Source organism: Micrasema longulum, unplaced genomic scaffold (genome assembly GCF_059751315.1).
Source record: "Micrasema longulum isolate JH-2025_06_02 unplaced genomic scaffold, ASM5975131v1 h1tg001642l, whole genome shotgun sequence".
Classification (NCBI taxonomy): domain Eukaryota; kingdom Metazoa; phylum Arthropoda; class Insecta; order Trichoptera; family Brachycentridae; genus Micrasema; species Micrasema longulum.
In genome coordinates this window covers 23483-37834 of record NW_028278821.1, presented here as the reverse complement: position 1 = coordinate 37834, position 14352 = coordinate 23483, and the positions used below count along the sequence as shown (strand labels likewise).

The 14352-nt window shown below is 32.4% G+C and overlaps 1 protein-coding gene across 3 annotated transcripts in view; it reads left to right on the top strand.

The window, feature by feature from the left end:
• ZnT77C (Zinc transporter 77C) overlaps positions 1-14352 on the top strand; it is a 43588-nt gene that overhangs the window by 5754 nt on the left and 23482 nt on the right. For 2 of the 3 annotated variants that reach the window (XM_088237055.1, XM_088237054.1), the window contains exon 2: positions 12880-13474. The exons of the other annotated variant lie outside the window; for it this stretch is intronic. In XM_088237055.1, coding sequence (XP_088093181.1) covers positions 13286-13474 — 189 coding nt within the window. In that variant the 5' untranslated portion in view covers positions 12880-13285. The remainder of the gene's footprint in view (positions 1-12879; positions 13475-14352) is intronic. 3 annotated transcript variants of the gene reach the window in all.

The window sequence follows — 14352 nt, the reverse complement described above, 5'->3', positions numbered from 1 at the left end:
TAGTAGATTGAAAACAATATTTTAAAAATCAGTAAATGCGAGAATACTAAATTGTTTTTTTTTTAATTTCTCGCTCTGTATACTTCACTAGCCGATTTATATCTTGTAATTTAAGTACACACTGCATAAGATATGCTCCGATTGATCCTAATTCTGTGTAGCGATATCCAACGTACTGTCGTCACAAATATTATTTTAAAAGCGATCGTAATATTTCAATCAAAATATGTGGTAGGTATGTATAAACATTATGTAGTGTCTTCTCCATCCTCCATCAAACATGGCACAGCCCGTTATAAGATAGAGAATGCTTCTAAAGATATCAAAAAATATATTTTATCTTCGAAATTAGAATATTATACGGAAGTTAGTTTTTTTTGTTTATTTTCCATACATGTTTTTTCATTGAATTTTAATTACAAAAATACACTTTAAAAAATACATCTTAAAATTAAGCTATAACATAATTTGGAAAAAATGCCCACAAAGACTTCAGCGTCTGAGTGTGGGCCATTCCCTTTTTAATAATTTAAAAGTTTATAGCATATAAATATGGTATGACAACCATAAAGAAAGAAAAAAAAACAAACAAGATTAACATATGCTGATATAACAAAAGACAGGATTTTTTTGCAGTATTTCATTATAATTTTTTTTAAAAGAAGGTGTCTTTATATTCCTTCCATGCTAATCCAAGACCTCAAACCTACTTTGAACGGTATCAGTGATTTAATGTTTTGTAATTCTTTAGGTAGAAGATTGAAAGATCTTGGACCAACATGTGAGGAGTGCCTCTGTGCGAACTTAGTTGGATCATTATTATCTATTAGATGTACCTACCTATTACAATGGTCATAGAATTAAGAATGGTCCAGAAGGAGCGTAGAATCATATTTGAATACGTCGGACTGTGTCCAATAATTCCACCACTATGCCTCACTTTCACCGCGCGCATTCGTGATGCCGCCTCGTAATGTTGCACGATGGGAAACAATATAATTATAACACAAATGTAAGGTTAAAAAAAAGCGATCTGTTAATTTCTCTTAAATTTTATTGTGCACGCGGAATTATTGATTGATACAACAGAGTAGACAAGTAAAGGGTCATTTAATAAGAGTAATTGAATTAATGAACTTTAAACATAAAATATAAAACAAATTTTATTTTACATAAAACGGATATTTTTATATCATGTAAAATAATATTTGATGTTTTAAAGATAATGTCGGTCAAATGTCCACGATAGAGTTGTTAAATCTAAGATCCAATTTTCATTAGTTCTCTCATTAGACGAGCAAAGTGGGGTAAAAAAATTTACTACTCTGGCAAAACTAACGAAATTTTTTGAAATGTTCAGTTTGTTTCTTCGACAATCTGACAGATGGAAAAATAATTCAATTTTTAGGTAATGCATTTACATACACAATCATTTGCTAATTATACATGAAATGTAATTGCATCCTGCTTTTTAAGATCCTAGCAGTATTTCTACACTTTAAAAGGACACACCACGGCATAGTTGAATTCAAATAAGGAGTTGCGTACTGAGCGACGTCTACAAAGAAACTAATGCGTCAAAACGTAAACCTACTCATTTATGAGTAGTTTAGTCACCTTCTGTTTGATGTGCGTATGTAGTTTCTGGACTATACTTAATTTTATGACAGTGGTATTCTTATTGTGCATTTTTGTACCGAATTTAGCATATTTCGCTAAGATAGGTAAACAGTGAACATTCCTCTAACAGAAGTATTTTTATGTTCATTTTAGCACAAATTCCGTATTCGAAACTGAGGAAAGAGGTTAAAGAGGTCATCGATTGGTAGGTAATGACAACTAAGTAATAGGTATCGTTATACGTGATAATGTTTGTTTTGTCGGCCTCGTGGTGTAATGGTTTGGCGTTTGCCTACCATGCAAAAGGTCTCGGGTTCAATTCCCGACATGGTTGATATGAAATATTGATTTAAAAGGGTGTTTTTCGCAGTAGAATATTTCGTAGACCCTGGACTGGTACTTGAAGCGTAAGACTGATCATCTAACCTTCATGTAACAAACATTTTTCAAGATACACTGAAATTGCTGTACCAGTGCAGTGCCCTATGCACTATTAGACACAGGAAAGAAGTTATGATGATGATGATAATGTCTGTACCGATCCGAATAAAATGAAGCTCTCTTTCTGCCAGCAAAATTGATGAGGTCTTTTGAAACCTGAATATATTAATAAAAAAATAATCGTCCTACGCAAAACAGGGTTTCCGAATATTTTTTGTTCACGTCCCACTAACTATTCATGGAGTGGGTGTTTTAAATCGAAAAAAATATTTTTAAACTCATCAGTGTAATCATAATTATATCGCCTGTATTATATATATACTTTGTACCGATGAATAAAATGACTCGCCTACAGGCTGTATTAAATGCCGCAGCGAGACTTATTTTTGGAATCTCTAAATTCAGTTATATCACTCCACTACTTCGGGAATTGCACTGGCTACGTTTTCCACAGAGGGTGGAACACAAACTCTGTTGTCTTATGTATAAGTCACTGCACAAATCTGCTCCAACATATCTAAGGGAACTCTGCATTCCAGATGAACTAGCTGACAGACGTCTTACGCTTAGATCAGCTACATCTACGTCGAAAGGAAAAGTTATTATACCTCTACGCAAACAGCGCACTAAATTCGGCGAACGTGCATTTGTGGCCGCAGGCCCTACGGCATGGAATGCTCTCCCAGCAGAAACTGTGAGAGTGAAGTGATGTTTCGGAAGAAACTTAAAACCCACTTGTTCTCTAAATCATTTGAATAAATTCTTAGCATGTGGTGGAAAAGTAGTATGAAAAATTACTATATTTTTCTTTAATTAAAAAGTTAAAGTTAAAATTAAATTTATATCTTCATATAGTCACTTTGTGAAGCGCCCTTGAGGTATTATATTACGAAAATGGCGCTATATAAGTTATCCATAATTATTATTATTACATGTATGTACTAGTATCAAACATAATTTAATATTTTTAATAATATTCATTCCGTCATCATCTACCTAATAAATAAATTATCAAGATACGCTGCACAAGCAAACTAGTGTTCTTATCACCGTGAGATGCGAATAATATAGGAAGGTAATAATAAATATTTTTATAAATCATTAGATGGTTTACGTGATAACTTTACACACTGTGTAACATTCATTATTCTGCCTCTTGGACAATATTTTATTTCTTCAATTATTTACGTATTTGCTGATTTTTGGCTAGACTTCAATATTACCGTCTTAAACAAGTTTTCCGTATCTGTTTGAATATACTTTAACCATCATCATCATCATCATCATCATCAGCCGTCTCTTGTCCAATGTTGAACATAGGCCTCCCCCTTTAGTCTCCATATTTCTCTATCCTGAGCCAACCGCATCCAACCACTTCCTGCTACTCGTCTTATGTCATCAGACATAAGGAAGGAGATCCAAAAAATCTCCCATACCAACCCGTCTGGACAGCGTGGTATGGAGCTACTTAATTGTGGCTGTCCAAAATAACCCCCTATAATGATAGACATATACTTTAATATCGATAGTCAAAACCACAATTCAAATATTTTGACATACACACTTAGGATTTATATAGTGACAACGTTTTGTATTAACGTTTTGAATAACGTTTGTAGGCAGGGCAAATTGGTTAGCAATGAATGCATTAGTAAATTAAATTATCAATAAAATAAATGAATTGAAAATAATAAGATATAACGTTGGGTAAAGCAAGCAAAGAATGCGCACTTAACCACTTTTTTATTTTGAAAAAGTTGTAAAGAAAAACTCTGCCAATAATTATAAGCATATGAAAATACAACATTTTCAAAAACAAAATAATATATTGTTCTTATGTGAACAATGCTAAAATTATTAAAAAATAGCGTTTTTTTCATACTCTTTCGTAGTAAGCACAACCATTTCATCTTACAAGGTAAGAGCGCGCATATAATATAACACTAATTTTTTGTACAGAAATTACTATTCTAATGCTCTAAAATCAATGTAGTCAGTACACTCATCGTGCCACCATACTTTGCATCTTAAGCTGGATCCAGCCCACTTCCGGTGGCTCTACGTATACGAAGGCAACAGAGGATTTTCTGGCTCGTTTGATCATCTGAAATTATTTATTTCCCATCGGTTTCATCTCGGCTTCCTTTAATTTTGCTAGTAATTTTTCTGCCCTTTCCTTCTTCTTCTTCTGTTGCTCTTTTTTTACACTTTTTTTGCACACTTTCTCCAGAGAACGCATTGCGTACTCTTTGGGTGCGTACTTTTAGCTTTGGCACAAAATAGTATCCAGTGACATAAACAAATTCACTCAAAAAATTTAAATGATCACCAAACAAAATAAAATAATACTCACACTTGCTATACTAACCCTAGTATTGTAAGAGATTATTGTTTTTTTTAATCGGTTTTTGGATCAAAACCACCAAAAAACATAAATCGCTTTTTATATAAATGCATTCCAACATACGATTTAAACGACACGCAGATTGATAGTTTAGGCTGTAGATAACCGAATAAATTTTGAAACGTGTTTCGAATAAATCGCGATGCGTTTATTCTATTGTCAGATCACTATTGCAGATTTTGTAGGGCTAACCCTGTCCTAAGTATTATATTGCTCCCGTCTACTTCTAAAAGCTATTAGCCGCGCAATCATTCAATGGAGTGAACCACTGTTAACAGACAATTGTCATATTGTGGTATCATGTGTAGTGTACGCCAAGTTTCTTTATGACGGTCAGTGGTAGCCATATGTATGTAACATAAAGGCATGTATACATCACAAACCATAAGCTACATACCAGTACCCACTTACACACATACGGCCTACAAAGTGGCTCGAAAATTGCGCTTTTTTGTCACCGATCGCGGACACACGTGATAACTGGGACATCAGACATCACCTCGGTCAGATTTAATACGGCACAAATTAGAATTCACTAGAATGAATTATGAATTAACTGTTTAATACTGGATAATTCGGCACTCAGGACCGCAGTTAATCTACTCACGGGGCCTTTTCTGATAGACCACATGTATTTTTTAAAACTCTTTGAGATCTGTCATCGTCATTATAGTAAATTTAGATTTTACTACATGTGATAAAATTCGATGTAATATTACTTTGTGGTTTCATTAATCTGTATCAGTAAATCAAAACTTAAGAACCCTGCATTTAAACGATCGATGATCTTCGTATTAAAAATCGTGTTTCGATTAGATATTGGCTTTCCGGTTATTTAAAAGGAACAGCTGTAACAGTTACCGTATCAAAATAAAACTTTTTGTGAAACGGTTTCTAAATAACAGTTTGGCCGAGGGTAGCGGAGGGGGAAGGGGTGGCAACATTATTGCCAACACTGAACTAAGCAGTTTAATTTGTGAATTAATAATATACTGACTAGCTTTTCTTTACAGAAACAGCTTCATGTTTTTGTGAAACTGTTTCAGTTGTTTCAGTGTTTCAGCTGTTTAACTTTTCATCACCTCCACTTCCGATAGATAATTTATTTAACTCCGCGGAACCACATTTCGAATCTCAAAAAAACATTTTTGTATTGCAAAACGAGTTTGGTTTCTGCCTATTTTTGGTAAATCAATCACCCTATTCAGTGTTTAATTGCGTCAGTAAGGTTTAAATTTGAATACACTGTACTTTAATACATTTATAAAATAATAAGCCGTTTTTTTTCAACCTTTGAAATGTACCTTATGCACTTATTATTTGTAATTATTGATATTGTTTTTACTTTTATGCATTTTAGTGTCAATGATGCACGTGCAACTACTTTAATTGTATTTTTGTGTTACTGATTTTGTAAAAAGCCTTGTACAATAAAATTATAAAAAATAATGATAAATTGCTTTCGACACAGTAGCAATTCTACAGAAATAATAATATACTTTAATATTGATGATTATTCCACTAACATTTGCCGCATTTTTGCCTGGGTTTTGCTTTTGGTATTGGATATTTCTGGATTTGTTGAAATTGGGTCATCGGCATTGGTCGGTCGTCGGCCTGTGACTGCCCCAAGATTAAAGTTCTTCGCTGAAATGAAAATAATTTCAAGGACGGAACGATTTTCGCGTGCTTATTGTATGTTCGAAGATGCCAATGACCCACAAATAAAGGCTCGTGTAAAAAAGATGCACGGATAAATAACTCGCCGCATTAAAAAATAAACATTTAAAAATGCATATTTATTACAGTAAACTGGTTTGGCCAACAAGTTTCTTCTTTCAAAAAATATAAATAATAATCGAAGACAAAAAACTTACATGCAATTACACCGCAAGACAAATAAATTTACGAGTTCTCAAAAAAAACTAAAATTGACATATAATGAATTATTCTTGATATTTAATTAGTTTTTTTTATATTGTTTGACATATGTGATGACTACTCGTTATTTCAAGGTTAAAATAAAAAATCTTACTCATGAATTGTACTTAGAAATTGCCATTATATATCAGGTATCAGATTACCCGAACCTTAGAGACCCATAACGGTTCATTTATGGTCGAGTGTTTGTGATGGAATAATAAAAGACATATTATTTTTTAATTCATATTTAAGAAGTAGGTTCTTATCGCTTTATTTTAAATTAAAGTATTTTACATTTAAACATATTTATAACATTTAAAAATATTTAGTACTTAGTGAATTCACCTTTATTTTTTATAACATGTAAAATTCTATTATTTAGAGAAACGTAAAGCGAATCTAAAATTTCTGATGTTATTTCTTCTTCCCAAACTTGAATAAAGTTTTTTTTTAATTCCTCAATGTTTTTTGTTTTTTTTTTCCCGACTTTTTTTTTCATAATCGCCCATAAATTTTCTATCGGGTTCAAATCAGGGCTATTCCCGGGCCACGTCAACGATTTTAAGCCAATTTTCTCCTTGAATTCATTGATCTATAAAAAAACAATAAATTATTTATCATGTGGTCACAAAATGCATTTAAAAATATATATATTTGTACTCACAGTGCGGGCTCTATGGCACGGCGCAGAATCGTCCTGAAAAATTGGGTCCGCGGTATACTGCGTAATGTCCTCGATTGTTGGAATAATATGTTTTTTTAACACTTTTTTGTACTGAATGGCATTCATCGTACCCTGTACAAAATTTAGAGGTCCTAAACTGTATGCTGTCATGCACCCCCAAATCATCACGTAGGGTGAATGTTTAACGGTTCGAGTGACGCACGACGGATGATATCTTTCCCCACGTTTTCGTCGAACTATCTTTCTGCCGTCTGGACCAAAAAGGTTGAATTTTGATTCATCAGAGAAAACAACATTTTGCCAATCCTCCAAGGTCCAATTCTGGTGCTCTTTCGCCCAATCCAGTCTAGCCTTCTTCATTTTGTCCGTGAGTAATGGTTTCTTTGCGGGACTCCGTGCTTGGAAACCATGCTCCAACAGCCGCCTGGACACTGTTTTTACTGAAAATGTTGATGTGCTGGTAGACTGCACCTCTGCGTGTATTTCAGGTGCCGTTAAAAATCGATCGCGCATAACAATTTTTTTTATTAAGCGATCATCTCGGGCAGATGTCACGCGCCCCCGTCCGCTTCCTTTTTTCCGTTCTATGGATCCAGTTTCTTGGATTTTTTTTAATAAAAACCTCACTGCACCTTCTGAATACCCAACTCGACGAGATATTTCACAATTAGATATGTTTTCTTGCGACAATGTGATTATTTTGGATTTTATCGCAATCGACATTTGCTTTGCACTTTCCATGATTGTTGTGTTATGTTCACTCAAACGCGGGTAAAACAAGACTGTTGAGACATTTTAAAATGTAAATATTGTAAAAAGGTGACACATAGTGTCCTTAATTTATTAAACAAAAGAAAGAGGTATCGATAAAGGATTTCTTAGAAAAAGGGTTCAGTAAAGTCAAGGGGCGCGGTAGCAGGTAAACTCGTATTTTTTTTTGTCTTGCGGTGTAATTATGATAACAATCATGAACATTTTTTGTAAAACCGTTTTTAATGACGTTGGATTTATACTTTTATTGATCATTTGTAATTAGAAAATACCACATACTACGAATACCGATACAAATATATGAAATGGATTTCGAATAATTAATTGTATTTTCAAAATAAATATGGTGTTTTCACATATAATTCACATATAAATTTTAAAACATATTTTTTTAATGTCACCAGAAAAACGCGACGTGTTTGGCATTGATAATTATGACGTCAAGATTCGTGAAAATGTTCTAAAGAAACTTTAATAGTCAGGAACAAATAAACATGAATCGTGACGTATAAGGGGCGTGGCTAATGGAATGACTGTTTTTGCGAAAATTCAAAATTACAAATTTAAAAATACTTTTCATGCTACTGATAAGTAACAACATTTTTTTTTACTGTACAGTATTTCATAGACTTAACTTTAGAACATTTTTAAAGTAATAACTTTAAAAATGTTTTCAAAAAGTGGTATTTCTCTATTGGTAAAAGTTTCGTTTCCATAAATGTAATTAAAATTAACAAGATAGCAAAAAACTATATATGTATTTCATGTTTACACATCTCTCAGAAGAAACATTTGATCTGATCTTGATATTTTACTCTTATTTTATGCAATTTTTCCTACCGAAGAATAGCATTGAAATTATTTATACTGTACAGATATTGCTAGTTCCATTTTCTTTTTTTTCTTTTTTTAACATACCTACGTATTAAAACAAAAAAAACAAAAAATTGCTTAAAGGAAATTGACAAAACTGGCAATAAACTTGCCAATGTACAGAAAGGAGTACAAAATAAATATTAAAAAAACTAGGCGGATTTTTTTAATTTTTGCACATACATTATTTTTTAACGACACAATTAGCCAAAAACAGTGGTAAACAGCACAGAAACAATTATGCTTAGAAAATGAACATGTGAATTATTGTAATCTAACCGGGAAATGAATCTGAACCCGCGCCTTTACATTGGAAGAGCCTTCAAGTATCCTAATGTTACAGAATCACATATGTAAATATACTCGTGTTTACAGATTCTTACTTAAAAACATAATCATCTTGCAAAAGCAATATTGTCAAAAAACGTTCTTAAAAATATTATAAAATTAGTAGTTTATCAAAAGGAGATAACAGTAACATACACTTTACATAAATTACTAAGTATAATAACATGTATAAAGCGTGATTACAGTGTATGCAATAATTTAATATCTACAGACCTTGCAATTTTAATTTTCACCACTTTCTTTCACTTTGAATAGAAACGTTTCCTACATATTCGCCCAAGCGGCATCTCTTCACGGTAGGTATGTATCTAAATAACATCTTGATAGATAATTGTTGGAAGGAAATGTCAAAAGTCTTTGGCTGGTTTGAGTGATCACTTTACTTACGGTGGATGGAAGAATGAGGAAATTGAATAAAAACAATATTTTTTAATTAGCAGTGCTACATGCATGATGCAGTGGAATTTATGATCCGATGGAAATTCCTAATTTAAGATATGTGGATGCTCAAACATAGGCAGAATGGTGAATGCTACTCAGCAGCCTAGACTTTCAAATTCCCTCTGCAAAAAAATGTTCTAGATATTTGTTGTTATACAATGTACATTGAACATGTCTTTATTAACGTTTCCCATTCCGTAAAATAAAATATGTTCTTGTGAACAAGAAAAAGATATTAAATAAAAATGCCAAATATATAAGACAGGAAAATAAATCAAAACCAATATCCCAGAACTGCCTTATGTACAAAGGAATAAAGTTGTTCGAAGATATGCCGGAAAATATATAAAATTATTATGGTGTAAATATATTTAAAATAAACTGTATAGTTTAAATGTATAAAAATACTAGGTTAATGAGTAGTCAATATATGTATATTAATATACATTTACACGATATGAAAGGACAGTGTGAATATTATAAATTTAAATAATAAATGGACAGTATTGTTAGAATAAGTATAAATGTAAAAACTGTATTGTAAATATTATATTAGGCTATGCTTAATCATATGACAAAATAGACATTAAAGAATTTTAAAAATGGGTAGTGACGTCGTATGTTAATTATATTTTATCTTCGAATTAATTATATTAAACATACACATAAAATCATAAATAATATGAATTAATATACTTTCGCAGATAGATCGTTTTTAGAATTGAATTATAATTAAGCTAGACTTGACCACGGAAAAAAATGTCTGGTTAAAAACAATTTCGCTAAAAAACGTTAGTAAACATTAATATTTAACCAAGTAATAAATTATTCCGAGTAATTAGTTTGTTCCAGACTGTAATTCATTACCATGTCCATAATGTATATCGTCACATCAGATTTAACACATTTTTCATGCCTCGACTATTTTTTATTATTAAAAAGCATTTTCATTCATAAAAAAATTGGTACCCATATTGGATTGCGTAAATTATGGTACTTGGGATGACATGATTTCATCACAAATAAATTACAGGTTGGTTAACCCTTTGTTCCCTGAGCATAAATTTAGTAGAGCTCTTAAACTGTTTATTTTCAAATTATGACATTAATAGATTAGAAACGTTTAAATTATGGAAAAAAATTGTAGGGTCAGAGAAACCGATACATAAAAAAGTTGCTATTTATTTCAATATAATATATTTACAAAAATAAAACCAAGAAACAACAAAAATATTACAAAAAAGAGCTTGCCTGGCATCATAAATCTTAAATCTATATATTATAACTCTGGTCTATATATTATTGCTCTAGAAATAATTGATTGCGTCTGTCTGGGCTTAATTTTCCCCCTGATGAATTTTTTTTGTACTGCCGAGGCAAAAAGTTTCGTGGGTGAGTTGATTTCAGATCGTAATGGTTTGAAGGCAAAAAATAGCTTTCTGAGAAAACAGAAAAAAGTGAGTATTTGGTTTGTGGTGTAATTAAAAAAAAATAATAGCAGAAAAAGTAGCTTTAATCACATTTAATTTTTGTGTTCTCATCAGGAATCGAACCTGGAACCTTCCATGCGAGAGTCAAGCGTCTTAACTGCTCAGTGTGGAGGCCGCCGAGATATTTAATATATTATAACTTTGTGGTTCTGGAAACGTTATTCTGATTGACAAATCAATCTTTTTTTAAAAATAAATATTTGTGTTTTGATGATTTACCCAAACTATTCAGAAAAAAGTAGCTTACTGAAAAAACAGAAAAAAGTGAGTAAGTATTTGATTTGTGGTGTAATTTAAAAAAAAGACAGGCAGAAATGAATGAATCACATTTAATTTTTGTGTTTTCATTAAGAATCGAACCCGGAACCTTCCATGCGTGAGTCAAGCGTCTTAATCACTACACCGTGGAGGCCGCCGAGATGTTTACTATATTAGAACTGTGCGGTTTTAGAAGCGTTATTCTGAGTGATAGATTATTCTTTTTTTTAAACAAATATTTATGTTCTTATGATTTACCCAAACTATTTATTTATTAGAAAATGAGAACCAAGTTGTTGTAGAGCGGGGTGCGAAATGTGGACCTCTGATCCCTGGGTCCGCGACACTAGCCACGGGACCACACCCCGGTTCATTATTATATTTAGATTGCTCCTAACAGCAAAAAATAAATTGTGAGGCTCAAAAGAGTAACATTTACAGTGCCCGAGATTCTAATTAATCAACTGAGGCCCGCAGGGCCAATAAAGCGAGGCCCGAAGTGCCTTATCTCCTAGCATGTAACAGTCGGCCATAGCCGAGGTATAATATTAAAGTTTGTAAAGGAGTATTATTTATCACTGTATGATATTGATTTGCGAGTGCGGATTATAAAGATAAACACGGATTAGATTTGAAATATTTATTACTAAAAGTTACACACCATATAATTTATCAAAAGGAATTTACAATATTGTTAATAATGGCCGATGGTCCTGCTTGCAGGTGAGACAAAAGATCGAGAATAAATGCATCGAGCAGCGTTGCCAACCTCAATCAAGCTAAAATCGGTAGATTCAAAAAATAAATCGGGAATTCGTAATCAGCTGCAACAGTCTTACAAAAAATATTGATCTATTACTTTTAACGAGCCACGCTGCCAAAAACTGTTATTTGAGAAACGTTTTTACATGGTTACGATTTTGCTACACTGCTCTTAAAATAACTGTTTGTGTGTGATTAAAAAAAAATGAAAACTACTTTGAATGACCTTACTAGTTCTTACAAATCAACAGATGTTATCATTGGTTGATTCGTAAGAAATGTGATGAATTTCCGGTTTACGGTCAGTCAACTGACACATGGGCAGAACTGACCGAGAAGGGGAAGAGAACTTGAAACGTCACACGCGGAGTAATCTCAAAAATACAAAATTTTGAAAATCATAACGCTGGTAATACGAAAAATTGTTTTGGCTTTGTTTATTAGTCTATAAACAAATAAAAAAAACCGCTGAACTTCCTCATTTTTCAAGATATTTAAAAATCGGTAGAATAACCATAAAATTCGGTAGATCGGTAGATTGCTACCAAAATCGGTAGATCTACCGAAAAAACGGTAGAGTTGGCAACGCTGACAGCGAGCGACGTCCTTTCAAGTGTCATATAGAACCTGGTAATAGAGTGAAGTTAGGTTTTTTCCTTCCCGCACACTCAAGATTCTTCTGAGACACCTATTCTCAAAACTCGGTATTCTGCTGTTTTAGACCCTAGTGAAGTGCTGCAATCCGCACCCGTAGAGAAGAATAGGCGTTATGCAGGCGTTATATAGGCGGCATTTGGTTTTCACAGAGTTAATATCATTACTTCAAGAATATTTTCTTATTTTTGTTCTTTGTTTTGTTTCAGATAACTACAAGAAAAAGAAAAAAGATTTATCAAAATCCACTTCCAAATTACTATTACCATCAAGTATTTTTCTTTGGTTTGAACACAAGAAACTTATTGAACAATTTAAACCAACAAAAACAATAAAAATACTGAGAAACAAATTTTCAAATTAAATACAATAACAAACAGTGTAAAATTCATTTTTAATGCCTGCTCATGCGAGCATAAAGTGATTGATTGATTTTATACAAATGATGCTTGCCACTATAAATCTGTGATTTGTAATCAAGATTAAGTCATTTATACATTGAAAAAGTACAGTTATAAAAGTCGTGTGATCTGGAATCTGCCAGGAATCGTCACTTATACTTGGTTTCGAAGGCGATTATTTAGTGTTGAAAGGTGGTCGGAATTTTAGTCAGCCATGGGTATGAAAGAGTGGCTCCAGCGACTGCGGCCTGCACCGTTGCACGCCGTGCTGTGCTTGTCCGTCGTGCACTTCTGCGCGCAACTTGTCATCTGTCACGTGACCCACGCCTTGACTCTCCTGCTGGACTCCTGTCACATGTTATGTAACATCATAGCTCTAGTGGGATGCATCATGACGGTTAAGGTAGGCAACACAAGTTTTTTGAGTACTACGTAAATTTTCACTTTTCATTTGATGGCCATAAATATTTAAATTCATTCACATTCAAAAATTTTAATTGATTTATTTATAAATACATATATTATTATTGTGTAGATACATTAACTATTTCAGACCTTAATTAATTCCCGTGGATATATCAATATTTATTATTCTGTGTACTAAAGGAATTGTTGAAGGTGAAGATTTTTTTCGGTATTTTAAATTTTTTTAAATATATTTTTTTTACTTCAGATATTATTAAACGTACATTTTTTATAAACGATGGATCTCAAACTTATTATCAACAGAGAAAATTTGTATAAAATATTTCACTATCTTACAATATGTGTTTATTCAATCAAATTAATTTAATTTGACTAAAATATGCTTAAAACTTGCCTTACACATCATTTATAAGGACGACGTGAATTCAAAAAAAATTATGTTTGAATGAACTCAAATTATGTCTGAATGAACTAAATTATATTAAAATAAATGTATATTTGGGTGAACACTCAGGCTGAAAGGGTTAAGTTCAAATAATACCAACAAAGTTTAAAATATGAAAATCATCATAATCCCTGTTCACACCTGTAATATGAAAATACCATAGTCACCATCATCATTACCTTTCCACACCTTATGGTGTATAGGGCACTGCACTGGTTCACAAGTTACAGCGTATCTTGATAAAAAAATAAATTACATGAAGGTAAAATAACCAGTCTTACGCTTCAGGTATGAATGAAATATTACAGTGTAAAAATATTCTACATGAAATATTCTAGTGTAAAAACACAGTTTTTAAATAAATATTTCATTTCAACCATGTCGGGAATCGAACCCGAGACCTCTTGCAT